Source organism: Bubalus kerabau, chromosome 1, assembly GCF_029407905.1.
Source record: "Bubalus kerabau isolate K-KA32 ecotype Philippines breed swamp buffalo chromosome 1, PCC_UOA_SB_1v2, whole genome shotgun sequence".
NCBI lineage: Eukaryota > Metazoa > Chordata > Mammalia > Artiodactyla > Bovidae > Bubalus > Bubalus kerabau.
The window spans coordinates 212,340,017-212,367,939 of record NC_073624.1 but is presented as its reverse complement, the minus strand read 5'-3'; the positions used below and the strand labels follow the sequence as shown (position 1 = coordinate 212,367,939).

Here is a 27,923-nt window from a genome sequence, read left to right as displayed (position 1 = left end):
GAGTAGCTGTACCCTTTCACCTTCCCACCAATGATGCACAAGTGCTTGGAAGACACCTCCACCACATCCTGACACTTGTTTTTTAAATAATGGCTGTCCTGGTCAGGAGGGGTTTCCATCAACTCAGTCACCTGAGAATGTCAGATGCAGTCTACACCTCCCCTTCTGGCAGTTATGGCCCAGGATTCAGGGTCAGGTTGGATTTCTACAGATTCTCAGACAAGCAACAAGAGTACTGACTGTGCTGGGGACCCGTACAGCTGCACACTGGCTCCTGAACTCCTCACGAAGCAAGGATGTACATGTATCCTTTGAGTGACAATACAGTCTCAGGGTGAGGTGTGGCTTGTCTGAGGCCACGTGGGGATTTCAGGGAAAGGGGCCAGTGGGCTCCAGCCCTTACAGCCTCCCAGGGACCTTCTCTGGACTCTGTGTGGCCTGTGGAGGGGGAAGGGGACCTTCCAGGCCCCCATGGACTGGTAGCAAGGACAGCTCGGGCGAGGCTGGTTGCACATTGATTGAAAGCTCTCCCTAGGCCCTGCTGGGACTACCTCTCAGGCTTGAGTCATCACAGTGACCACCCCGGGGCGGGACCCCACCATCCCTGCCCAGGGGCGCACACCCTCAGCCCCGCAGGAGCCATGAGTGGCCAAGGTCCCCTCAGCTGCAGCCACAGATGGGGTGGGCAAGCCAGGAGGGACCCCAGGACCCAAGTCAGCAGCTGAAGGTCCAGAGCTGTGCTGAGGGCACCCCGGAACTTCTGGGCAGTGACAACAGTACCCCTGCTGCTCAGGGAAGAACCCTGAGGCAGTGGAGGTGACCCCCAGAGGCTGGACCCCTGCCAGCTCCTGCCTGGGACTTGACCAGATACAGAGAACAGTACCCAGGTCTCCAGAACCAGCATCTCCTCCCAAGTCACTGAACTATGAGCTGAGTGCAGATGGCCGGGGTGCAGAGAAGCACCAGGCACAGGATGGCAGCGCCTGGACATGGGGCCAGGCAGGCGAGGTGGCCCTAGGCCCCGGGGGAGCCTCAGCCAACTCTGATGCCCTCCCCACCTTCCAGACCTCCTGGAGACCAAGGGACGAGGAGGGGAACACTGAGTCCCCAGGTCCCCTTCCCCCACCCTGCTGCCAGGGACCAACCAGGAGCCCAGAGCCTGCTGGAACCTTACTCTGTGTGGGGTGACTGCAACGTGCAGGACTCCTCACCTGACGGCCCCAAGTAAACCTGTCTAGGTCTGAGGGCAAGGTGGGCTGTGAGGGGGTTGCAGGGCCCCAGGAGAGAACACCCATCAGCTAAAAGCAGGAGATGCAGTTACTATAGCACTGGGTAAGTCACATGGATTTTCCGGACCATTAAACAGACTGTCACTTAGGGACAGCTTTCTAGAAGGTTCCATGGGAGGCTTAGGGCCCAAGTCTGGGCTGGGCTCCAGGTTCCGGCTGCCAGCTAGCGGCGTCCCCATCTACCCTGCAGTGTATATGTATGTGTGGTGCTGGAGGAGAGGAGGTTGGCTTCTCTTGGGCCCTTGACACCAAGAACTTTCTGGTCGAGATGACTCTGGCCCAGAACTGGCTGCCACCCCAGAGTCGGCTGCCCAGAGCCAGGCTGCGGAGACAGGCCCGGTATGACCACCCTGCTGTCCCTGAGTTACTCTTGCCCTGGGGACCTGGCCCACAGCCTGGCCCCCTGGGAGCTGCACAGGGCTGGCAGGTGAGGGAGCAGGTGAGAACCCAGGCTTCTAGACATTATGTCTGGGACTCGGACTCTGATAGCTGTGGCGAATCCCCCTGGCAGGTCCCACAGCGAGGGTCCTCAGCTCAGCGGGGGCACAAGGAGGCCGAAAGGTACGATTTTAGGTCTTTTGTTAGAAATAGCAGAGCACTCATGTGACACGGCAGGTCACGGCAGGGCAGCCAGTCAACCCTGGACTGAGACCCTGGTGGGGGTGCCAATCCAAGCGATAGGACCTTGCAGAGGACAGGCTTGGGCCGTGGGCTCTGCTGGCTGAGGGCGAGTCCAGACGTGTCACTTGGTTGGGTGCGTGATGATGCGTGTGGAGAAGTCAAAGAGGTCGCGGTTGATCTTGCGCAGGTTCCGCACCTCATCTTCCAGCTCAGTCACGCGGATCCGCAGCTGGTCCTGGCCTCCCAGGACATTCTGGGGGAGGGGCGGGGCGCTCAGACTGGGCCGGGGGCTTGGGGTGGGGGGTGCTCAGACCTCTGCCCTGCTCTGAAGGCCACTGTCACTACAGTCCCGGATGGTGAGTGGGGGCATGGGCAGATCCTCTCCAATAGTCTGAGCCAAGACTGCCCCTAGGAGCCCACCTGAGGTGAGCCTGGCCATCTTGAACCCAGCCCCTTGCCCACCCTGGGCCTCTCCCCTCCAGGCTCGCTCTCCCACCTTTGGGCCCTGCCCCTTCCCCATCTTGGGGTTGCTCCTCCTCCCACCTTCTCCAGTGTGCTGGACATCACCGCCTGCAGCTGCTCCACCCGCTCCAGGTAGCTGGGCTCTGACCCCTGAAACACAAGAGCCAAATCAGTCGGCCACTCCCAGAGATGGCCAGGCGGTCAGCTAGTGCCTCCAGCCGGTGGGGATAGCCTGCCAGCCTGGCAAAATGGTTAGACCCTGCTGTTGTTCCAGGCCATTTGTCTCCTGCTGGATACCATCTGGGCGCGCTGCTCTGGGCCAGTAGCCAATGCTGGGCACAGGCATCCATCGAGTCCCCTGGAAGGGTGTGGAAGCCCCTGCAGTCTTGTGTGGTTCTGGGGCACAGAGACAGCGGACAGAGCCCAGCCTCAGTGGGAAAACGTGCCCTGCCATTGCCAGGTGAGGCGTACCTGCTGGTGGAGGCCTAGGCGCAGCATGAGGCCCCCGCGGTGCGGCTCGTCCCCGTGCTCTGCGCCTAGCAGGTGCTTGTTGAAGTGGGGCAGGGGCAGGCCTGGTCTGAAGTCGGAGCTCAGCATGCTGACGGGTGCAAGCATGATGCAGGCGTTGGTCACGGGGCCTGAGAGTGGGGTGGGGGAGGTGGTCAGGACCACCCTCAGCCAGGCTGCGCCCTCCACGAGGCGGGCCCTGAGTCCTTCCTCTGCCCTGCCTGGGTTTGGGGAGTAGTGGTAGTGGCCACGCCCACCTTTGAGGGTCACTGTCCTGAGGCACTGCTGGCTCTGTACATCCCAGAGGCGAACGGTCTCATCGTGGGAACCCGATAGCAGCACGCTGCCATCCGTAGACACCGACAGGCAGGTCACCTGGTTCCTAATGATAAATGCATCAGCTGGCTCCCAGGATGCTCGGGCTGGGGGCGGGGCAGCAGCAGGACCAGGCCTGCATTTGTGCCCCAGGGCAGCAACCTCCCTCCAACCCCTGTCCCTGCCTGGTCCCCGCACCTGTGCCCTCTGAACACCTTCCCGTGCTCCTGCTCTGGCTGGAAGCTCTTCTCTCTCTGCCCGGGCTGCAGATGCAGGAGGGCAGGTGAGCAGGGGCCCGGCAATGCCTCAGCCCCAAGCCCGTCCCTGACCCTGCTGCCCATAGACACTCACCCAGGTACAGAGATTGACCTGGAAGATGGAGCCGTCGCTGCCGCCGCAGAACATGTAATGCTCAGCTAGGTCCATGGTCACGGCCAGGATGCCCACATCAAAGAGTACGGACAGCAGCAGCTCACCTGAGGAGACCTCCCACAGCTGGGGGCGGGTGGCGGTGTGAGAGCCAAGGACCAGTTGGGAGGCTGGGTCCCACAGAACCTCCGACAAGCACTGTCACCACAGAGGTCTCGGGCGCTCAGGGACCCCTGTCCACCACCTACTTCAGTGACTGTCAGCCCCCAGGCCCCCAGCAGGTCAGCCCCGAATCCCCCAACCATGGACAAAGATCCGAGGATGCCCTTGAATCTCGTAAGGCTTGGTTAGGAGCCTCCAGGAGCAGGGGCCAAGTGGGAATTTCCAAGTTGACAGAGGCCTAGACTGTCCACCCTCTGGCCGTCCTTGAGGCTGGAAGCGTCGGGGGATCAAGAGCTGTCTGGAGCCGCTGGCTTGGAGGAGAACATTATGTGCTGGCTCCCTTGGGCCAGGAACCTGCCAGCTGGGCTCAGCTCACATCCACTGCGGGGGATGTGGCAGGGTGAGGGTCCTACCTTCACTGTCTGGTCCAGCGAGGCGGTGGCCACCCGGGCTAGGGGCCCCCCAAAGCCGCAGTGCAGGTCTGTGATGGGGAGGGTGTGGCGAGACCAGACGTGCCGGGGGGCAGGGGTCCGGGAGGGGTCTGCCTGCAGCACGCTTGGGGAGGGGGTGGGCAGACCTCAGCGGGCATCTCCATGCCCTCACCTCATCTCCAGGTGGCAGCCCGGCCCCCAGTCCTCCTGGTACCAGCCCGCCTGACCCAGTGCCCCTTGCTTCCCGCCCTCATGGCCAAGGCCTTGCCTGCCCAGAGGCCACAGCTGGACAAGGAGCCACCTTGTCCATGGTGCTACCTGCAGAGGCTCCAGGCCAGCACTAGGCAGTCCTTGCCCCCTGAGATGAAGTGGCTGCTGTCCCCCGTGAACTGCAGGCATGACACGTCCTGGTAGTGGCGGCTCAGGATGACCAGAAGGTTCCCTGTGGACACCTGGGGGGAGGGGCACTGGCTTGGTGGGGGCCTGCAGGGAGAGCCTACCCCCATGGCCCCTGCACCAGGGCTTCGCAGCTCCTGTGACAAGCCGGTCACAGTTGCAAGCGACTGCCTTCTGAGCTAGGGGGTGGCGGTGGTCACAACCGCAAGTGACCACCTTCTGAGTTGGGGGTGGGACTCATGCTGGGAACCATGGGGGAGGGGGAGCTTGGGTTCCAGGAGAGGAGGCCCCTGGTGGCAGGGACACCAGGGAAGGGCTGGGCAGGGGTGAGAGGGCAGAGAAGCTGCTGTAGGATGAACTTTGTCACCCAGATAAACATGTCTACACCCCAACCTCCAAAACCGGTGACCTCACTTGAATCTAGCCTTTGGAAATATAATCCATTCAGATAGGTGACATGGGAGTGAGGTGACCACTGTCTCTATGAGGACACCTGGACACAGACACCCAGGCGCTCACCCCGCAGAGGGGAGGGGAGGTCCACAGAGTACAGGAGTCAGAGCCCAAGCCAGAGCGGCCCTGTGGGGCGCCCCCTTGTGGTCATGATGCACATTGGCCAGGAATTCTCCTAGAGGGTGGGTCCTCCAGGCCAGACAGCCTCCACCCAGACTGTTCCCCCATCAAGAAGGTCCAACCACTGGCAAGCCAGCGGAGCCCTCTAATGATGGTGGACCAGCTGCTGAAATCTGCCCACAACCCCTGCACTGGCCTGACCACAGCAGAGGAGGATCTCTACCACAGGGTGAGTGCCTCAAGTTTCTCTCCCTGCACTTGGGCAAGGCTTCCTAGTTTCAGAATCGCGCAGTGAGGTTGAAGAGCTGGAAGTGAGACTGCCAGCTCCCTCTCCTCTGCAACTGGTTGCCCGGCAGGCATCAGGAAAGGCTTTGTCCTGGGACCTCGGACACTGCACTATGCACAGGAAGGGAGGTGAGTGTTCCCCCAAACATAACAGCCTGTCCATGACAACCCACTCAGTGGTCTGACCAGCAGCCCACCAACAGGCTGAGCCCACCCTCATGTTTCTGAGTCCCTGGGCTCACCTCCCATAGGTATATGTTCTCTGAGATCCCTGCCAGGACGTAGAGGCCATTGGGCGATGTGGTGAGGCAGGTGACTGGTCCCGGGCACATGATCTTCTGTTGAAGCTGGTCCTAGAGACAGAAAAAGCCTGAGTTTCATGGGGGAGGAAGCCGGGGAAGGGGCAAGAGACAGCTGCTAAGTCCAGGAGTAGAAAGAAGGTGGGGGTGGGTAGGGAAGCAAAGGATGGGATACTCTGAGCAAATCCATGGTTCAGCAAAGACGGATCCACTCCAATTGATGCTACGCATTGTGGGGGTGGAGGCCTGTGGAATCTCTTTCAAAACAAGACAGCACCTCTCTGGACTGGGGGTCAGAGGGACCCCCAGGTGTTCGGGTGGGGAAGGCACAGAGGGTCCAGGAGGACCCAAGGACCACTTGGCTTTTGCCCTAGTCCTGCATCCCCACTAAAGTGTCGCCTGGGACCTTGAGCCTCAGTTTCCAGATCTCTAAAATGGAACAACTTCTCAAGTTTGTGTGTGGACCACACCAGGAAGAGACAACACAGAACCCACCCAAAGAGATGTCAGCTGGCAAAAGCAGGCAGCAAGCAGTGTCAAGGGCTGCATTTTTAAGTTTCTGTAATCGTGGGCCCTAATGGCAAAAGGTATGGCACCCCACTCCAGTACTCTTGCCTGGAAAATCCCATGGACGGAGGAGCCTGGAAGGCTGCAGTCCATGGGATCGCTGAGGGTCGGACATGACTGAGCAACTTCACTTTCACTTTTCACTTTCATGCACTGGAGAAGGAAATGGCAACCCACTCCAGTGTTCTTGCCTGGAGAATCCCAGGGACGGGGGAGCCTGGTGGGCTGCCGTCTACGGGGTCGCACAGAGTCGGACACGACTGAAGCGACTTAGCAGTAGCAGCAGCAGCGTCTCTGGGGACGATAAATGCACTAGACTCCTGAGTCACCCTTCACCGGGCTCCCTCAAGCCTCGGACCTTCACCCTCCAAGCTCAGGATACCGACGGAACCCCTAATGCAAACACTTTTCAACTAAATTTCTCGCCTAATGCGCCGGCTCCCGCGCAGGGCCCCCAAGGGACCCACCCCCGGCCCTCCTTGTGCGGGTGCGCACAGCTAGCAACCCCCACCCCCCTACCCCGAAGCAGCTGCCCACCTTCAGCTCGGCGTGTGCGCGCAGCGCCTTAGCCGCTCGCAATCACAACGGGCGCGCGACTCCCTACCTTCCCCCAAAAGACCCCAGACCCGCGCGTGCGCAGAACACTTTAACGGGACTACCCACGCCTAGCCCGGCTCAGGGTCCATGTAGCTTCCACCGCCCTTTCCCCCGACCCGAGCGCCGCGCAGCTCGCCAACGGCGCCCGGGAGCACGCCGCCGCACCTTCCTCTGCAGCTCCCAGGCGCAGATGTAGTTCTTGCCCAGCTGTGCGGCCAGCAGGTACTCGCCATTGAGTAGCGCCAGGCCGCGGGGCCCTGCCTGGCCTCCGCGGTACGTGAGCAAGTTGGCGCCAGAGTGCAGCTCCCACACAACGCAGCTCCATAACTGGGCCGCCGAGTCCGTACACACGGCTACCTCCATGGGCGCCGCCATCTTGCCTTCTCCACCGCCCCGGACGTGCGTAATCATCAGCGAGACGCGGGCGACTGCGCTGTGCCGGGTAGAGCGGCGCACAGGTTGCCTGGCTCAAGGCAGCCGGCGGTCCTGCGCGCGCGCACACGCCTCGGGGCGCGGGGAGGGGCGGTGGGGTTGATGGTGCGGGTGGCTGCCCTATGAACCAGGCTGAGTTATCTTCCTGCTCTGCGAAAAATAAGGGGTGCACCGCCTGGTTAGAGCTCTTAGAAGGATACTTGTTCCAAAAATAGATGGCGAAACCAAGGCGTAGAGTCTCCTGAGAGCAGTTAGTAGCTTCAGAGCCTGGAGGTCTGGCTTGGCCGTTTGCACTGGGCGCTTTTGGCCAAGCACGCAACTTCGCAGATTCTTCTTCTTCTTCTAATTGTGCAAATACTGAGTACCGACCTCACAGGATCGAGACATTGCACGTAAAACAGGCTACGCTCCTAACATAACAGGTAGTGATAGTCGTGTCCGACTCTTTGCGACCCCATGGGCTGTAGACCACCAGGTTCCTCTGTCCATGGGATTTCCCCGGCAAGAATACTGGAGTGGGTTGCTATTCCCTCCTCCAGGGGATCTTCCAGACCCAAGGGTCGAACCTATGTCTCCTGCATTGCGGACAGATTCTTTGCCGGCTGAGCCACCAGGGAAACTCCAACAAAACGTAGCTGGCATTCAAAACAGCCAGTTAGATGTGTGTTCGTGGACCCAGGGTCCGCCTCCCCCTGGACCTCGCTTCTTCGGGGGCCACAAAACCCACATTTTAATTTCAGCAACTTGGTGCAGGTCGAACAAATCGTGAGGTCTAGGGAGCACTCAACCTCGTGTCAGAGCTGCCGGCTGCAGGCTGTGTCCGCAAACAGTACACTTTATTTTATTTTTTAAACAGTACATTTTAAATAGGGAATTAGTTGCCAACCTTTGGAAAGGGAGAATTCGCTCAAAAGTCGCGGTTTCATGCCTGTCCTGGGCGGTGTACCCAGAAGCAATATGGGGACTGGGTGCTTTGTACGTTCCCCAACCCCGCCGCGCGATCTAGGAGAGGGGAGGAGGGGGCCTTCCTGGAGAAGGCGCGGCGCTGGAGAAGGCGCGGCGCTGGAGCCGGGGACTCCGCAGGCCCAGGCCCGGCCGCCAGGTGGCAGGCTCGAGCCATTCACCGAGATGCCAGAGGGCGTCGCTCCAAGCCCGGGGGGCCAACAGCAACAAGCAGCAACCGGGGAGGGGAGGCGGGACGCGTCAGGGGGTGTCAGGGGGTACCGGCCTGATCGGTCGGAAGGGCTTCTCTGAACAGGTGTCCAGAAGAGAAAGAGGGACAGACGCGCAAAGGCCCTGAGGCTGACCGTGGTGGGGGGAGCTGGACATGGGGACTTGGGTTTTATTTTATCCCAGGGAAGTTGGGGGGAGGGGTGTGGAATGTGAAACTGAAGGACTTTTGTAAATTGGAGAGAGGTGGGTGTCCAAATCTCCAGAAGCTTCCAAAAGGGGAAACTGAGGCAAGTACTACCTAGTCTGAAGATGAATTGGAGCTAGAACCCCGGTTCCTCAAACTTTTTTTGTTCTTAATGTGAATAAGAAAAATGAAACACCTTGAATGGTTATTTACATTTTCCGGATACCATTTTCCCCAAACCACATCTTTCTCTGAATCTTGGGCATTCTGTGGAACCCCAGTTGAGAATGGTGACACCCTGCACCTCCCAGGGGTGGGGCCAAGGTGGCCTTTTTCCAACCACCAACTCAGGGCTTGAACCCGGTCCTCCTTCTGAGCAGAGGGGTTAAGTCACTGCCAAGCTCTGGGCCTCAGTTTCCCCAGGGGCCAGTCGGGAATGCTGATTTGAACCCTGGGTCTGGGTGCTCCTCTGGGGAGGTCTTCCCTGGCTAAGTTGCCAAGCAACTTAGCCTCCTGGGGTTCCAGGAGGAAAGGTGGGCCCTGCAGGTGCGGGTCGCAGGGGGACCCGTTACAAACAGAAGTCGAAGACGTGGAAGCCAGGGCATAGGCGGGCCAGGGCTCCGCTGGAGGGCAGGCAGCTGCGGTGCAGTCCCGGGCCCCCTCCTTCCCCTCCTTCCTTTTCCCCCTCCTCCCCTCCCGGGGGACCCAGCTCAGCTGGGCTGATGTGTGAGGTCAGAGGTCACCCCACCCCCAGCCTGGTTCCGGAATGAGGACAGACCAGTTGTGTCAGAGGGCCAGGACAAAAGCCACACTTTGGGGGCCTCTCGGACCACCCAGTCGCCAGACCTCCTTGGTGCCAGCCTGGCGTCCCGTCCCAGATCCACTAACACTCCTAGGCCTGAGGACGTAAGGGTAGGGGCGGGGCAGAACGGGGAAACCGAGGCACAGGGGTCTGCAAAACCGCTCTGGGTCTAAGCCCCCCAACCCCGTTTTTTATTCCCTACTCGGGTATTGAGCGCCTTCTGTTTGCAGGCTGAGGGTACACACTGCCCGGTCTCCCGCCCTGCCCACCTGGAGCCGGAGCCCAGGGAGGGGGCATTGTGGGTTGGGGGCGAGGACCGGGAACCCAGGCTCAAATCCAGCGCCTAGCCTGCTAAGTGCACTAATGGCGTTGCAGAAGGCTGATGACTCAAGCGAAAGCCCTCTTCTTTGGGCTCCGGGCTGGCTCCCGCGGCTCTGCTGATCAGACGTGGTTTTGAGTTTCACCTCCAGGGAGGCTCCCCCGGCCTACTCACAGGCACGGAGTGGGAGGCTCCGCGGGGATCTGAGAGGCTAGGGAGGAGGGGGTGGGGCCCGACCCCGACCCCCTCCCTGCATCCCTCCCAGCCTCGGGGCTGTGTAACCTCAGGGCCTCTGGGCCCCTCTCTGGGCCTCTTCAGAGGAATGAAGATGCTGGACTGGCCGATCCAGTTTGCCCAGAAGGCCTTTAAAAAAAAAAAAAAAATCACTTTTACTTTACCTCCGTGATGGGGGAGGGCAGGGGGGCTCTGAGAGGCAGGTGGGTTAACCCCTGTCCTCTGAGTTCCTCAGGTCCCCCTGGTTCACAGAGGCTGGGACCACGTGAATGGGCTACAGGGAGGCACATGCACCAGGAGGGGTGAAATTGTTTTTCCTCACTCAACGCAGACTTAGGGACTGACCCAGGCAGGAGAGACCGGCCCAGGCCAGCGGATGCTGGGGAGCCAGGTGGCAAGAGGCCAGTCCTACCCACCATTCGGCCACGCTGACTTTGAGGCCATTAGTCCTCTGTTCATGGGGTGGGGGCGAGAGGTAGATGAAGAAAGGATACTCAGAAAATGCTCAGGGGTTTCCCTTCCAGGTGTGTTGAGCCCAAGGGTCCCAGGGCTAAGTCTGCCTCTTGGTCCGCTTACTTTGGGTCCTCAGGTCAAGTGTAGAAGTGTGGACTGAACCACAGCCGGAAGGCTGGGGAATGGGTGCTGGGTGGACCCATATGGCTGCCAAGACTGCCTGGGCTCCTCCTGGTGGGCGTGTGGGGGTCCCTACATTTCACCCACAAGGGCCAGGCACTGCTGACTTGGGGGTGGGTTGTCCACTGTCCCCTCCTCCCCCCACCATGGCACCCACTGGAGGACATCGGGGACGTGGCTTAGTGGCCCTGGGGGGCACAGTCCCCACTGGGGGGCCTCACCATCAGGCCCTCAGCCTCCTGCCACCAGGAGCAGAGTAGGGGTGGGGCGACGCCCAAAAAAAACCACCAGAGGAGCCGTTTTCTGTTAAAAGTCAGAAGTGTTTTGTCTTGTTTTAATAATTCATCAGCTTTACAGGGTTACAATTGTCTTAAATATTTCTGAAGTTTAAATACAATCTGCATAATAATGTTATAAAATGTAAACTTTCAGTGTTCGTTTAAATTTCAAAATCACACTTTTTTTTTTTGTCTTTTTTCCCCCCTTCCTTTTAATACCTGAATATCCTGCAAAAACTGAAATAAATCGTCACAGGCTGCCCTGCCACAGCCAAGGTGCAACAGGTTGAGCCCAGCCAGAGGTAGAGAGTAGTTTTACGTCTTTTTATTGGAAGTTTTTTTTTCCCTTTAACCTGAGTTCAGGCGTGCTCCCCACGCCTTCTGACAAACCCCAGAGAAACTGAAATTTCACAAGTCAGGCATGAAAGGCTGAAGTCGTGTTTGCCAAGAAAAAAATGCAGAAGCAAAATTAAGGGAAAAAAAATGGTGGTGGGCAAAAATGCTAACAGTGAGAAAAGTGACTGTACAAACACACAACTATTACAAACCAACCCGCCACCCCGTGCCCGCCCCCCACCCCCGCCCGCCCCCCAGCTGGACAGCTACAGACCTGCGGCCAGTTTGGAGGTCACAAGGAAGGTTCTAGAAGCAGCCCATCCACAAGCATCAGCAGATCAGGGGTACCCCTCGAGCCCCTCTCCACCCTGAGTTTGGGGGTCCCCATCCAAGGCATGCTGCTAAGCCCCACCTGTTTAGGAATGAACAGCACTCAACCCCGGTCCCCCCGGGTTTGCATAAGGGGTGCTAAGTGCACCCCAGAAACCCACACCAATAGGTAGCGGTGGGGCTGGGAGTGTGGGGGTGCTGATTGAAGCGACCTAGGCAGAGGCAGGGCCCCTTGGAGGACGAAGTCCCTCCTGGCCCCAGGACCCCCTGCTATTCCCATGGCCGGTGGGTCCCCCATCCTGGGCCCATGCCCCCTCCCCTACAATCATCAGCGTTGCCCAGCACCACAGGCACACCCTGAGTCAGACACGGGGTGGGGTGGGGCATTGCCTGCATGATGCTCTGTCCCCTGATGCTGGGTCCCCGCGACACAGGTTGATGCAACAGCACACATGCGTGGGACCCTGAGCTGGAGGCTAGGGAGGTGGGCACCCGGGCGGGGGTTTTGGCATCAAGAGTCAGACCTGAGGTAGAAACCGAAACTTGCAGCAGACACCCCCCCCTCTATGAGGCCGGCAGGAAGGGGGTAGGGGGCAGAGGGCAGCCCCGCACACTCTCGGGGTCAGGTGAGGGGAGAGCAGAGAAGGGGGGATGGCAAACAAGAGGGGGCAGATTGTGTCTGGGAACAAAAGGATCCCCCTCCCACAATGATTGTGCCGCTGCAGTGGGAGACGACAGGAGGGGAGACTGTTCCAGAAGCAGGAAGAAAGGCCCAAGCCCTGTGCCACCCTCTCCTGGGAGGGTGGGGGGCGTCAGCAACCCTGAGATACACCAAAGAAATGGGTTCCCTCCCAGAGACACACCTCACCCCACAGGAAGGCAAACCCGATGAGACTGGGGGCTCAGGACCACCCCCAAGGTCTCCAAGGCAACAAGATGACGCCTGGGTTGGGAGAGAGCAGGCTGCTGGTGGCGCCCCGCCCCTCAGGTCTCGTTAGGCTGGGCTCCGGGGTCCAATTAGAGTTTCCAGGCTCACCTGGGAACAGCTGCGTTCTTCCCAGCCCACCCCCACCCTCAGAGGGATGTGAAAAAGGCTACCTTGCGTGAGGGAGGCACAGCCCTAGCCAACACTACCTGGTCCCGCGGACGGAAGGAAACTGGGCCCCCAAAAGCACACCTGGGCTTAAGGAGGACGGATGTGCAGGTGCCCCCGACCCCCAGCTGCATGCCACCAATGCCTGCCTTCTGACCCGGGGAACAGGGTTGAGGAGGGGGAGGAGTGCAGGGCCCCCTCGGCCTGTAGTTCCTCGAGTCACTGCAGGGCTCCCAGCATACAGAAGGACAAAGTTAAAGAGATGAGAACGGGAGTGGGGTGGGGTGAGGGTTCAGGGTGCCATGGCCCCAGAAACCTCACCCTGAGCTAAGGCCGGCTCACCCCCATCCCCAGACATGGCATCCCCAGAAGCAGTGCTCTCAGGCAAGGCCAGTCCCCAGGCCGTGTTCATCCCTGAGACAGGAGCCTGGGGCTGGCGGGGGAACACCCCCCACCCCAGCAATTTCTCCTTTTGAGTTAAGACTTCAGGGCTCCTGACTGAGGAGCCCAGCCTGAAACACAAGTCCGGTGACATCTAGTATTCAGCATCCCTGCCCCTCTTCCCCCAGGACCCTGCCATGCACCCCCCACCCCAGCCAGCCCAGCCGAGCCCACAGCACCTGAGTTCATCGGCTCTGCTGACTCTAGCCCAGGCATCCAGTGTCCTGGGCCCACTGCACCACAGGAAATGCACAACCGAACCCAAATCAGTCATGGGAAAAATAAAGGGTATTACTTGGGTTTTTTTGCCTTTTTTTTTATCTTTTTCAAGTCCAGTTTCCCTGAATGAACACAAATATATAGATATATATATATCCTTTTCCTAGGTTTGATTCCTCCCCCAAGAATAAAATAGAATATTTACAAAACAAAACCCCTAAAACCTCTTAAAAACCCTATAGAGTTTGAATTTCACTATTTCTTTTAAAAAAACAACAACAAAGTTCCCAAAAGCAACAACAAAAAAATTCAACTGATCTTGGCTCAGGGGTTTCATTCAACACAAGGAGCTGGGTGTGGTGAGTGTGTGACAAACGGACAAAAAAAAAAGCAAAGAAAAAAACAGATAAAAATGAAAAAACACAGTGCAGGGATGTATGAGGTAAACAGGATTGGCCTGTTGAAACCAGACACCAGTCCACATGGGTCCACCAGGGCTTCAGGAGAGCCCTAGTAGACATTTGCCTCTCTCATTTCTAATTTCCTTTGATATTCTCACAATTCATCTCTGAATGTCCGAAACCTGAGTAATTCAAGTGTTCCTTGGTTTTCCCCTGTTTTATTAAATTTTCTTTATATATATATATATATATGTATATATATTTTTCTTTTCTTTTTGGCGTTAAGCTGTCGCTCCTCTGTGGATACCTCCCCTCCCCACCCGTATCTTCCGCCATCCCAGCCCCTGCTTGGCCCACCTGGACCCCCTGCCCAGTCTGGCAGGTTCCCAGGGTGGGGAGTGTAGCGGTTAAGGCAATGAGTTGTTTGAGGTAGATGTGGGGGGTGCAGACATCCCTGCCGGCCCTGCCTGGCTGCCTGCACTGCTGCTGCTGCTGCTGTTGGTCCCACTGTTTCCTCCCCGGCTGCTGCTGCCTCCACCTTTGCTGGGAGCGGAGGGTGGCGTCGGGGCCGGCGGCTGGGCAAACAGCACTCCTGGTGCAAGGACAGGAGGAGAGACAAGTCGTGGAGAATGTAAAAGGTCACATGACAGGGGCAAGCCATTCCTGAGCGATTCCCAGCAAAGTCCCTCTCCCTCAGGACACCACCACCTCCTCAAGCCTCCCCTCATGGGGTCTTTACAGCAACAGAGCTGTTCTGTGTCAACATTGCCACCTGGTGGCCTATAGGAGTCATGGGTCTGACCACATTTTTGAAGTACACAACACGTGATATGACCATGCTGAGCACTTAGTACTTGCTGAGCACCTGGCTAAGTATAAGACACAGACTATCTCTCATACTCTAGTCTCATGAGGGAAGAGCTCTGGGCTCAAGCCAGCCACACCGGAGGGGCAACCAGGACTCCAGAAAGACATGGTCAAAGTGGGCGTGCACTCCAGGCCAGCCTACCTGTGTACATGATTCCATTAATCTCTACTGACATGCTAATACTGTTGCTGCCATTGGTGCTGGTCAGGTTCGCAGCCGAGTCCTGGCGGCTCTCGGAGGCTGCGGGAAGAAGAAAAAACACCCTTTGTCACCGTAAACCAGCCCCCATGCAATGAGCTGTATCATGTGGGTCATTCCCACCAGATGTGAAGCTTCACAAAGCTTCAGACCCGATCTCTCAGCAGCGCACACAGTAGGTATTCAACAAATACTTATTGAATAAGAATGTATTTGTCTCGAATTTGCTTTTTTGCATGATTACAACTCTTGTTTTCCCCTAATAATTAAAAAAAATTTTTTTCTTAATTTTTTGGCTTCACTGCAAAGCAGGTGGGATCTTAGCTCCTCAACCAAGGATGGAAGTCTCGTGCCCCCTGCAGTGGAAGTGGAAAGTCTTAGCCACTGGACTGCTGGGGAAGTCCTTTTCTAATAATTTTTACTGGAGTATAGTTGATTTACAATGTTAAGTTTTTCAGGTGTACAGCATGATTTCAAGTCTTAAGCAATGTGCTTCTGCTTAGTCACTCAGTCGTGTCCGACTCTTTGCAACCCTATGGACTGTAACCCGCCAGGTTCCTGTGTCCATGGGGATTCTCCAGGCAAGAATACTGGAGTGGGTTGCCATTCCCTTCTCCAGGAGATCTTACCGATCCAGGGATCAAACCTGGATCTCCTGTATTGCAGATTCTTTATTGTCTGAGTCACCAGGGAAGCCCAAATCATGTCATTCTTTTTAATGGCCAAAGTATTCCAGCCTTGGTTCATTCATTCCCCTACTGATGGACACACTAGGGACATCAAGAAAACATCTACAGTGAACATCCTTGGACACCTGAGTTTCCCTGAGCCCTTGCATCAGCTCTGCTCTCGATACCAAGCAGAATCACCCAGTCCTGGGGCAAGTACATCTTCTATCTTTAAAAGAGATTCCTGGGACTTTCCTGGCAGTCCAGTGGTTAATGCTCCATGCTTCCAATGCAGCAGGCACAGGTTTGATCCCTGGTCAGGGAACTAAGATCCCCCATGCTCCGAGGCACAGCCAAAGAAAAAAAAAAGACTGCCAAGTTGTCACCTGTTTACACACCCACCAGCAGGACCAAGGGGGCCCATTTCCACCACATCCTGACCAATATTTGATATTATCAAACTCTGATGGATGAAAAATGGTATCCCCTAGTTAACTTGCAGAGCCCCAAAGACATGGAGTTGAACAATTTTTCCTACTAGTTTATAAGTTGTACTCCCCAGGTGACTCAGTGGCAAAGAATCCATCTGCCAATGCAGGAGCCACAGGAGACGTGGGTTCAATCCCTGGGTTGGGAAGATCCCCTGCAGGAGGAAATGGCAAACTACTCTAGTATTCTTGTATGGAGAATCCCATGGACAGAGGAGCCTGGCAGGCTATAGTCCATGGAATTGTACTGTTGGATACGACTGAGTATGCATGATGAGTCCCAGCTGCCCATTCCTTGTACTGGTCTGTTTACCTTTTTTTCTTGTTGATCTGTAGGCACTCTTTACATATGTTGGCTATGAGGCCCTTCTCTTGTGCTTGTGCAAGAAGCACAGAGGGTCTGAGTGCTGGGGTGGTACCTTGGCTGTTGATCCGGATGCTCATAGGCAACTGTGCTGTCATGGCCAGGAAGTTCTGCTGAAGTGCCCGCTGCATCAGCCGCTGCTGTTCCTCTGCCACCAGGGCCATCTTCTTCTCGGGAGGCTCCCCAGACTCCAGTTTCTCCCTAAGCTGCTCCAGGGCAGCTGCCTGTGCTGCCACGGCCGCCTGGGCTGCTACTGCCTGGGCTGCCACCACTGGGTGACCTGCCAGGGAGACTGGCAGGCGGCCGGGGACTGTGATGGGGATGGCTGCATCCTCCTCTGGACAGGAGAGAAGAGGAGTTGGTGACCAGAAGGAAATGGAGGTAGCTTAGTCCCTGCCTCCCACACAAGGCAGGAAGGTGCCTCCTTGAATACCTTCCCTGATGGGGTGGCTCATTTCCTCTCCAGGGATGAAGTAGACAGGTTTTGGAACAAACACAAGTGCTAAGAGCCTTTCTACTCTCAGGCTGACATCAGATACCACCATAATGGTAACAATACTAGTGATAGTAACAGTATACAGTACTGCTTGGCATTATTAAGTAGTATTATACAAAGACCATAGTAGCACACATTACATACATACAATACTAACTGCAACAAGAGCTCGCCACATCTTGTCTAAAGCACTTAATGTGAACCATCTCAACAGCCCCATTTCTACCTAGACACCCTCTTCTCCACTTTACTGCTGAGAAAGCCAAGGCTCAGAGAGGATGGATAACTTTCCTGAGGCCACTGAGCTGAAGAGAAGTTGAGCTGAAATCAAACGCATGCAGCCCAAGCCCAGAACCAGCTCTGGACCATTCTCCTCTCCAGCGGTTGAAACAAACAACCCCATCATTCCCACTCACTGGTCCCACTGTGACCCACTCTCTCTTCTCCCAATTCTTCCTCCTGAGTCTCTCCCTAGTGGCCGGGGGCTGCCTCTCCAGGATGGACCCCATTGCAACTTTTGCACTTGCCAGCCCCTCTGCCACTCTCGGCTCCAAAGAGCCCCTCGGACCCATTACAACCATCTTTCCCCAGGTCCCTCATGAGCTCCATCGGGTTCAGATCTCTCTTTTGTTCCCCACCGTCCTCCTGAGCTCCAGCACAGGGCTCGCAGAGAACAGATGCCTAATGATATTCACAGGTATGGCTGTGATTCCCTGAGGCTGGGGTGGGGTAAACAGAGGCCCATAGAGGTTGGAGGAGCTGACACTGGTGAGATCTCCTTCACCTTAGATCTAACCAGCCCTGAATTCTCAGGGTGCTGGGAGATCACCCTGGATACCTGGGCCAAGTCTGTGACATAGGGAGTCGCAGTTCGTGTGGCAGATGAGAAACGGGACCTCGGACAGGTGCACCAGCCTGCGTGAGGCCAGGCCGCCACATGAGCTGTTGGTGATTCTGTGTTAGGAAGGATTCAGAGGCTCGGTGATCGACTGGTGATGTCTGCCACGGATGGGGTCTAGGATGTTGCACGCTGGACATTTTACACACCGAAGGTCCCCAACAACTCCACAAAGGTATAATCTCCTGCATATTTACCCATAACGAGAGCTAGGCTCAGAAAGGGGCAGTGAGCACTGAGCAATAGCTCCAAGGATGATTACAGTCAGTTTGAGGACCCACACTGGGACCATGTGTTCAGAAGAATTCTAAAGCTCAAAGGGAAGAGAATACAGTGATCAACTAGCAATGTCTCCCACATGCAAGGAACTAGAGATAACCACGGGCAGCAGCCTGGACCAATGCTACAATAAAAGAGTGATTAATCAGCAATGTCTGCCATGGGCAAAGGATAGGAAAATTGGGCATGGTTTGCCTTATCCACCTTGGCACAGAATTGAAGGTAACAACTATTGATTCGTGATGTACACCAAGGGCACAGGTTTAGGGGAAACAAATTGATTAGAGATGTCTGCCTGCCATGGGCCAAGGCTGGAAGGAACAGCAGTTGACTAGTAATATCTGCCATAGGCATACCACTGGTGGGTAGGTAGCCCCCTTCCACACCCACTTTGGGGCCTATCTTCCTGGTCACCCAGAAAGGGAAAGAGACATCCCCATCCCTAGGTCACACTGCCAGGCTAAAGCAGAGTCATGATCAGGCCCCAGGCCCTGCGCAGCCCTCACCTTTCTTGATCTTGGGGGCTGGGGCGATGGAGCTGCCATTAGTGCTGGCGGCCAGGCCCAGGGAGGACACAGGCAGCTTGGGCGAGGACAGCATGCTGTGGGCCCCGCCCGGCGAGTAGGCAAAGAGGGAGCCCCCAAAGCTCTGGCGCCGGCCTTCCCTCCGATTGCTGTCGATGGCTGCCTGGAGCTCGTTGGGGTTGCTGAGGCCACGCTTCTCACACTCATAGGGGTACAGGTACTTCATATACCTGTGGGCAGGGACAAGAGGCAGGATGGCACCCAGGACACCTTGGGGGTCTGCATGAAGCCAAGCCCCACCTCCCTGCCTGGATGCCCACGGGTCCTCTGAGCCCCTGTCCTCACCTATGCTGTTCCCTCTGTCGTTATGCCTGTCCTGCAGCACGTCCCATCCCCACGACCACCACCTGCTAATCCTTGAGCATTCAACCAGCAGGGCCTAAAGGCCGAGACTTTCCATGACCCCCTGCTCTGTGGTCCTTTCTACCTAGGGTCCTTTCTGCATGGCGTGAGCGGGCACTTACTGGGTGCGCAGCGTGAAGGCAGCGCTGGTGATAGATGTGGGCAGGTTCAGTCCCTTGGTGATCTCCCGCCACAGCTTCTTGTTGATGACCTCCACCAAGCCACCCTTCTCCGTCACCAGCACATACAACATGAACAGGTCAAGCACCTGCTTAGCCATGATGGGGATGCGGTTCACAGGTGTCCCTGTGGAGAGGGGGGTGCTGTCACTTGGCACCCGGTACATCAGTGAGAGTGGGTACCCCTGGCACAGCTAACCCAAGGCAGCTGGGCCTCTGGAGGGCTGCCCCTGGCATTATAGGGGGTAAAGAAGCATCCCTGCTCCACCCAGTGTGACACTCAGCATCCCCTGGGGGCAGGGTCACTGGGTCAGACCCCAGCTTGCAAGAGCCCCGAGGCAGCTGTGTCTCTCAGTGTTTCCATCAGTGAGCTGGGTTCATGCTGTTCATCTGCGGATGAGGGGGTGCTTCAGAGCCAACCTGGGGGCCCAGCATGAGAAACACAGCCTCTGTTATTCCTTCTACAACCGACAGCTACTAAAACAACTCCGCTGTGTTCCCAGAGGCTGGCTCCCTCCAGGTCCCCCGGGGCTCTGCAGTGGGAAAGCGGGGCTGGTTAATCTACTTTGCAGTTTAGATAGCAGAGAGGTGGGCCAGCCAGGGGAGAGGGGCCCCTCCCTGCAGGCCTTCTCCCCACTTCTGCCCACCTTGATGGTCTGAGCCCCTGAAAACGTGCCTCCCAGCCAAGGGAGCCCCCAGGTCTCAGGTCAGTCTGCCTGGCACCTTCCTGGCTGACAGTGGAGAAATCCCCAATTATACTTCTCCCCTGGGCAGTGAAATTACAGGTTTACTGTCTGTGGTCCCCACACTGTCCTGCTCACATGGAGTACCCCACCTCGTGCCCAGCCTGACATACAGCAGGTGTCAATAAACAACAGTGAAGGCTGCTGGACCCCTATCATGGCCCTGAGGGCAGGCCTGCCTCCCCTGCAGAGATGGAATCTGACTCCTGCCCCCTCCGTCCCCACTGCTCCCTCCGCCCCCACCACAGTGCCCTGGACCTGGGAACCTGGTTTCCTCTCCCCAGCCCCAGCGGGACATCTCAGAACCACCTCCTGCCAACCCTGGCTGCTTCCTAAGTCACCAAATCCCCAAGGAACAAACACAGCCTGGAGGGGGGGTGGTAAGATGGGCCTCAGATCCCCCCCAACTTCATTTTCCAGCTCAAGAAGGAGAGAGACAAGCAACACCAGGTGTCAGTGGCACACCCTGCCCCAGAGGCACCCCCAGCACCCGCCTGGTCCACCCGGGATGCTGAGTTAGGCTCTGAGTTAGGCTTCTCCCAGGACCCTGGGCCCTGGCTCAGCAGCAGGCGGATGTTTATAGAAGACGCAGGGCTGGGTGAGCACAGAGAGGCATTGATGGAGGCGGGCAGGGGGGTGATAAGGAAGGGTGGAGAGGTCGTCAAGGAAACAGCAGGAGGGTGGGGTGCAGGCAGGACCCCTCCCCCACTTCTAGCCCCGGAGACTCTGGAGAACCATCCAGTTGGAGGCTTTGACTTTGTGATGGGGGCAGGGGAAGGAGGAATTACTGTCCCCCTGGAGTGAAGGAAAGGGGCTTGTGGGATGCAGGACATGATATCCAGATTCTCAGCCCCAAAGCCCTGCAGCCCAATTATAGACAGAGGGTTCAATAGGAAGGTGGGAAAGCAGGGCCTTGGAGCTGGGTTCTGAGGGATGCATAGGAGTTTGTTGCTTCCTGTCCTAAGAAACACCTGGCTTGGTAAGGGAGACAGGGCTGGACACAGACCCTGAAAGCCCGTGTGGCCAGGAGCTGGGGCCTCAGAGAACCTAGCCTCACCAGTACCCCACTCCAGAGCAGCTCACCATATTCCCTCCGTGCCTCCAGGATACCAGGAACCCAGTCTTGGGCAGAGTGGGTGGGCTTTGGGCCTAAGGGCTTGGAGCCCCATGGCTGGGGGGACAGTGAGGGGCTTGGATAGGTGTGGATGGGGCTGATAAAGGGTGGGGTAGGAGCTCTCTGACCACATAGGGGGCAGCTGGGCTGGAAGATAACTGGGCTGGGCTGGACTCCTCCACCCTTGGCACAGGAGGGGTTAAAGCGGAGGCCGCAGCCCCCTCCCCTTTCATCTCCTTCCCTTCCGGCCTGGGCCTGTGTTTACAGAAGCTGCTAGCAGGGAGAGGCAGGCAGGGGCCCTGGACAAAGAAGCTGCCTGGCTGGCCCCTGCAGCCCACACCGGCCCCACCCCTTCCTGCCTCTCAGGCCTCAGTTTCCTTCCCTGAACAGCGGGGGCATGGGGGTATCAGGGAAATGAGCCCACGGTGCAGTGGGTACTCCTAGGATCTGTGCCTGGCTGGAGCTCTGAGCTGGGGGTGGGGGGGTACTGGGGGCCCTCTGGGCCTGGCTCTCCCTGAATGCCCCCCTAGGCCTGGCCTCTGTCCCTGGTCATCTCCTGTTCGCAAGGCTGTGTCTGGCATCTGCCAGACCCCGGGCGTGGGGGTAGGGGGCAGAGGTGGCTCCGGCCTGGTACCCTGTCTTTGCATAATAACCGTGGCCCTGGCACTCAGCACATGTGGGCACTGACTGCCACACGGCAGGGGGTGCAGGTGGCCCATCTCACAAACTGAGGAACTGAGGCCCCAGGTGGGAGCAGGGAGAGGTCGGGACCCAAGCCTCCCACCAATTGCAGCAGCAGGAAGGCTGGTCTCCAGTCCGCTAGGAGCTTCTGCCCACCACCCAGCGCCCGCCATCCTGGGAATTCAACCCTGTTCCCCACACAGACGCAGGCCTGCTATGGGGGATCCTGGGAGCAGCAAGGGAGGAAGCCTGCACTGTTACTTCTGGGTTGGGGTCCTGAGACCCCCCCCCCACCCAAGGACATACCCTTTAGACTCTCACAGCTGTGCCTCCCCAACCAGACCTGCAGCGCTGGGTCTCCTCTGTCAGACACCCATGGCAAGACGGTGCCTCTTCTCTCAGACGCTTGCCACCACGGCAGGGCTGTGTCTCCTCCTCAGGCATCTCTTGGATGCCTCCAGACATGGGGAGCTCACTTTCTGACACACCTGCCCCGGGCTATGGCCAGCAGGGCCCATCCTCCTGGCAGGCAGACCTCACCTCGCTTCTGCATGAAACTGAACAAGTCGTCCAGGAACTCCTTCCTCTTGGGGTCTGCGTCCAGTTCGTAGAGCTGTGAAGGCAGGGAGGGGATGGGTGAGCGGGTGCCGGAGCTGGCAGCATGTCCACATCACTTGGAAAGTTAGTCGAGGGAACTGCCAGTAGGAGAGGCAGCAGGGGGTCTCAGCCCTGGCCCTGTCCCCCAGCGTCCAAACATCTGCCAAGGTCCTGCTCAGCAGGCAGCGAGAGCCTGCCCCTGCCATCAGACAAGGACAATGAGACACTGTCCTGGGGTGGCGTAGCAGCTGACCACACGCTCAGCTTAAACCACGGAGATTGATTTATTCCTGCCTGGTTCTGAGACCAGCCATCTGGAGTCCAGGTATGGCTCTAAGGCGGATTCTTCCCATCTCTCCCGGCTTGCAGGGGCCCAAGTGCCCCAGGCCTATAGCTGCACCACCCTGGTCTCTGCCTCTATCTTGCCGTGGCTTCTCCCTGGGGATTTGTCCAAAGTCCACTCTTCCCATGGGGCACCCACTCACTGTCTGAGGGCCACCACATCTCCATCCTTAACTGCTCACACCTGCAGATACCTGACTCCCATGTCATGTTCTGATCACAGGTATGTGCTCAAGCTGAGTCTTGAACACATAATTTTGGGGGACACAATTTGTCTCACCCAGACCATTGCCACCATGAGGGCGGTGGATGTCTGGCACTGTCCACCAAGCCATGTGTGTATGCTCCTGCAGGGCAGAGAGGCAGGCCCGGGACAGAGTCAGGACTCTCAGGAGCTCTGCCTTACACATCCCTTGCCTGGGTCCACCAGTTATGGAGGTCTGCAGTATTTGCAGAGCAGGGTGTCCTAGCCTCAACTGTCAGCTCCCAGGTGCTGGTGGGCAGGGGAAGCCAGTAGAGGTAATTAGAGAGCAAAGCTTGGGGGTGGGATGGGGGGTTGCCCAGGAGGGCCAGTGCAAATAGCAGGCTTCAAATTAAGCTCCAGGGAATGTGCCCCTGTGTCTTCCAGGACACAGGGTGAGCAGGACTGTGTCGGGGGGCCTTGAAACCACCAATTAGCTCCAGCTGGGATAATCTGTCATCAAGGCCTAAGAACAGGCTAAGGCCCAGCTCCTGTGGGAGGAGACATCCCTGGGCCTGGGAAGGCAGGGTCCTCCGAGAGGCTACCCTTAGCCATCTGGCCCCTCTCTGGGCCTCAGTTTCCCGGTCTGTGCAGTGGAGACAATGTGGGGACTGCAGGGAACAGGCTGGGAGAGCTAGGAGTCCAGCCCTGGGTGGTCGAGGCCCGGCCTTTGTCTCCACCCTGCCCGGCCAGGCCAGCCAGCTGCATTCCTGCACTGATTTATGGTGGCCAGAGGCGTGCACCCATCCGGGCCCCTCCGCTGTCCCCGCCCCACTCCCGACTCCAGCCCACACAGCCCCCAGCACTGTGTGGGCCCCTCACCCCTTCCTCAGAGCCTGTGATTCACACCCTGGTCTGTCTGCCCAGGGAGTTTGTCTGTTTTGTTTCTAGTGTCTAAAATGGGGCCTAGCACACAGCAGTTGCTTGACAGATGCTCGTTAAGTAACCCTGATTGCTCAGCTGCAACATGGGCCAGGCTGGGCAGAGAAGACCAAAGAGACTTGTGGGGGTTCATCTTCAAATTTCCATCCACCCAGAACCTCAGGACTGGACCTTGTGCAGAAACGGGGTCTCTGCCGATGTCATTAATCATGATAGGTTTTCACAGTAGGACGACTGGGGTCCTTATGAGAGGAAGACAGGCAGATACATGGGGAGATGAGGCAGAGACTGGGCTGATGCGGACACAGGCCAAGGGATGCCCAGAGACCCAGGAGCTAGAAGAGGTGGGAGGACTCGCCTCTGGAGCCTCTGGAGGAAGCAGGGCCCTGCCATGGCCTGACCCTGTCCACTAGTCCTCCAGAACCGAGAAGATCTCTGTAGATCTAAGCCATCCGGTGTGTGGTCAGTCGTCCCGTCCAGTCAGTTGTCATACCTGCTCCAGGAAGCTCACGTGGGGTTCACCCAACCTCAAGCCCGTCTTGACGAGGGGCAACACTTCCTCCTATAAGATCCCAACCCCAGTGGAGGGGGACCCACCCTGCATGAACCCCTTCCTTTCTGAGCCTAGCCCCCACAAGAGATCAGAGCACCCCTCCTGCCTCAGTTTCCCCATCTTTCAGGGACAGTGGTTGATAAGTACAACAGCTTCACCCAGCACTCCCGGCACCATCAGGACGCCCGTATTCCAGGTGGGCAGAGTTTCAGGGCAGAGACCGGCTGCCTGCACAGGCGGCCCAGCTTAGAGGGGGTCCACTCACTAACCCCCAGGCCAGACAGTGAGCAGAGGTGGTGGCATGGCCAGACCCCCACGGGCCGGGGCATTATGTGAGGCCATAAAGGGGGTGGACATGTCCCCAGGCAGCAGGCAGAGGAGGCAGCTTTAATGGCCGTTGCTGTGGGCAGCCAACAACAAAGAGGGGCAGTAAAGGCCTCCCAGCTTTATGGGGCTCTTGCCCCAAGTTCCGCACCCCTGTGGGGTGTGTCCTGCCCTGGTCAGCTGGCCAGGGCAGCCCACCAAACCCCAGCCAAGGGGGAGCTGTGGACGGTGTCCGCCCCCTCCCCCACTACCATGAGCTGCAGGGCCCAGCTACCTGGTCTCACAAGGCTTTCAAGCCATATAGCTGGGCCAGGACACCTCCTTGGCCACGCCCAGGCCTCCGGCCCACCTGGGTCCTCTGGCTGAAACCCTGCTCCTTTCCGGCCCAGGAGGTGCTGTCATGCCTAGAGCTGCAAACCCAGGCTGGAGGTTGGGCAGAATCTCAGGAAACCCCCCTGGGGCTGAGGTGGGAGATAAACTGCCTGGCTCTTCCCTCCCCAAAGCTGAGCGCTGGGGCCACAGGTGCTGTGATCACGGGGCCTCCTCCGGCTGAGGGCACCCCACCTCCCTGCGGCCACGTGGTCCTGGAGGACCTGCCAGGGCCCTCCCCACTGACCTCTCACCGGCCTTCCTGCAGCTTCTCAAGCCCGCCAGGGGCTGTGGTCCCACCTCCGGCCTTTGACCTGGCAGCTCCTCTGGCCTGGAATGTTGGCCTGGCCCTGGCTGAGCTCTCTGCCCCCCAGGCTTCCCTGTCACCCAGGTCTCTGTGCTGAGGTCACCCCTTAGCTGCGCTCTCACTGGGACCAGGTCCGCCAACTGTGGGCAACCCTCTTGTGTACCCCACCCCACCCCGCCCTGTCCCCTGCACAACTGAGCCACATGGACTCACACTGTCCTCCCTGGGAGAGTGTCGGGGGTTTTCCCAGTGTCTAGAATTGGGCACACAGCAGCTGCTTCAAAAGTGCTCATTAAAGTGGACTTTGATTTCTCACCACAACTTGGAGACAGGATCCCCCCATTCTTTCCCAAATCCCAGGCACGTTTGGGCACGACCCATGTTCTGGGGCACCTGCGGCCCAGGATTGGGCAGACAAGCATCTTGGGGGTTCCTAGGGTCTGCCCCGCTGGGTTCAGATTTGGCCCTCCCCAAGCCCCACCTGTGAAGGGGGCACAGGAGCCTAAGGATGTGGGTGTAGATGTGTGGGCCTGGGCTGGGGGTCCCCAAAAATGCTCCCAAGTGCACACCTCCCTTCCCATTTTCTACCTGCCAGGCGGGGTCACTGGGACATGGCCAGGTAGCCCCTCCACCTGTCTGGGCTGTGGCGGGGCCCCCACCCATCGGTGGAACACGTGTGTCGGCTAGTTACCAAGGCTTGGCTGCCCGTGGTCCATCTTCCCCCTACCCAGCACCACCCACTTCACAGAAGGGAAACTGAGGCACAGACCAGGAAGAGCCCAGTCCCCACCTCCCCTGCCCTGCAATCTCCCGTCTCCCCATCACCCCAGTGAGAACTATACTTCCCCTGTGGTCACTGCTGGCCCTTACCTCCCTCTGCTTAGCCCCTTTGGACCACATCATGCTTTCGGAGCAAAAGGCATACAGCCCACCTCAGGGCCTTTTCACCTGTGCTCCCTCCCCTGGAGAGCAGTTTCCGGGCCCCTCCTCATCCTCTGACCCCAGCCTCAGCCTCAGTTTCCTTTCAGGCAAAGACACAAGCCAGCCTGGTGCCTCATATGGCTTTCTCAGTGGACATCTGACCACCCTGGGGAGGTGGGATGGATGAGTGTGAGGGCCTGACACCTGCCTTGCTCGGGGTCCAGCACAGGTGTGGGAGAAGGCTGGAGGGGGTACGGAGCAGGGATCTTTGGAGGGATCCCTCCCATCCCACCCCACCCCACCCCACCCCATCCCATCCCCCACCCCCACCCCCACCCCCACCCCCGCTCCATGGAGTCCCCATGGAGCGGCCAGTGTCCAGGAGGAAGCAGATAAAGCCAGGCAGGCTCTGGGCTCCAGACTCAGGTAGTGGGTGGGGGAGGGGCTGCAGAGGAAAAAGTGAGATAACCTCCCCCTCCCCCAACTGCTCAAGGGGCAAACAGGAAATTCTTGTTTGTGGCGAATGGTGAGCATTTCCACCACCACCACCCGGCTGCTGACCAGGCCTCCAGAAGCCCTGGCTGCAGCTGTGGGTGGGAGTGGGGATTGGGGTGGGAGTGGGGGTTGGGGTGAAAGGGTCCCTCACTGGAAGCTGCCCTGTGGGGATAGCAGACACCTCAGGAGCCAGGGCACCACGCACTGAGACACCACCTGCCAGCCTGGAAAAGGAGGACAGGCCTCTATCAATCCACAGGGGGGCCCGGTGCAGGGGGGAGGGGCCCCCAGGACCGCCCACACTCGGGAGACCCCTCCCAGACACCACGTCCCCAGTCCCCACGGGGCTGAGGGAGAGGACTGCGTCCGGCCCAAGGCTGAGGGGGCCCTAGCTATAAAGAGACCGCCCGCCTGGGGCCCCTGAGAGGACCTTTGCCCCCTCAACAGTGTCTGCTCGGCCCCCTCCTGCCACCCAGGCGGCTCCAAAGTCCGAGGGGCCCTGTCTTGGATGGAAGAGGCCACTGGGCGGCAGGGGGACTCTGGGAGTGAGGCTGTGTCCTTGGACAGCAGAGACAGGGACTCAAATCAGGAGAAACTGGAAGGATTCAGGATCTCGGAGACCCCCCAGGCCCCGAGCAGGACAACTCTGTCCCCAGCAGACACTGATGCAGCTCAGAGAGCCCACAGTTGGGGGCAGGTGTAAAAAGGCCTGTTTTCACACTTGTGTCCAACCACAGCTCCTGGGAACCAGAGAAGGATGCTTCCCCCAGGCTGCAATGGGGTGGGGGTGGGGGGAGGAACAGAACCCCCATCCCACCCCCCTGACCCCCCCCCTCCCATGGGGAGCACAGGATGAGGAGAGGGTTAGGGAAGGTATGAGGGATGGAGGAGGAGCCAGGCGACAGGCAGGGCTGGGCGCCACCTTAATCTCGCCTACTTTATCCTGGATTGTTAAAGAAAATATTTATGGAGGTGAAAGTCACGTACCATAGAATTAGCTGTTTTACAGTGAATGATTCAAGGGCCTTCTGCGCACAGACAGTGTTCGACAACCACCACCTCTGTTCCTTCCAGAACCTTCCATTCCCCCCAAAAATACCCTGTCCTCATCAGAACCCCCTCCCCCCCATCCCCTGACAACCAGGAGCCCACTCCTTGTGTCTGTGGATCTGCCAGTTCCGGATGTTTCCCATCAGTGGAATCACACCCTGTGTGTCCTTCTGTGTCTGCTTCTCACTGAGC

General features: G+C 58.2%; 2 protein-coding genes across 4 annotated transcripts in view; both read right to left on the bottom strand.

Moving 5' to 3' along the window:
- Positions 1-1,851: 1,851 nt before the first annotated feature.
- WDR18 (WD repeat domain 18) lies at positions 1,852-7,268 on the bottom strand. The gene is made up of 10 exons (XM_055552931.1): positions 7,039-7,268; positions 5,653-5,763; positions 4,475-4,608; positions 4,139-4,280; positions 3,546-3,689; positions 3,393-3,457; positions 3,137-3,261; positions 2,844-3,010; positions 2,454-2,522; positions 1,852-2,163 (listed from the first exon to the last, which is right to left on the bottom strand). Exons 1-10 carry the CDS (start codon positions 7,246-7,248, stop codon positions 2,032-2,034), a joined length of 1,299 nt encoding a protein of 432 aa, XP_055408906.1. The 5' UTR covers positions 7,249-7,268; the 3' UTR covers positions 1,852-2,031.
- A 6,026-nt stretch (positions 7,269-13,294) lies between these two features.
- Positions 13,295-27,923, bottom strand: part of ARID3A (AT-rich interaction domain 3A) — a 35,672-nt gene continuing 21,043 nt past the window's right edge. For all 3 annotated transcript variants that reach the window (XM_055552898.1, XM_055552919.1, XM_055552909.1), the window contains 6 exons: positions 22,191-22,263; positions 19,056-19,239; positions 18,514-18,761; positions 16,390-16,671; positions 14,758-14,856; positions 13,295-14,340 (listed from right to left, as the gene is read on the bottom strand). In XM_055552898.1, the coding sequence (XP_055408873.1) occupies positions 14,156-14,340; positions 14,758-14,856; positions 16,390-16,671; positions 18,514-18,761; positions 19,056-19,239; positions 22,191-22,263 (1,071 nt within the window). In that variant the 3' untranslated portion in view covers positions 13,295-14,155. The remainder of the gene's footprint in view (positions 14,341-14,757; positions 14,857-16,389; positions 16,672-18,513; positions 18,762-19,055; positions 19,240-22,190; positions 22,264-27,923) is intronic.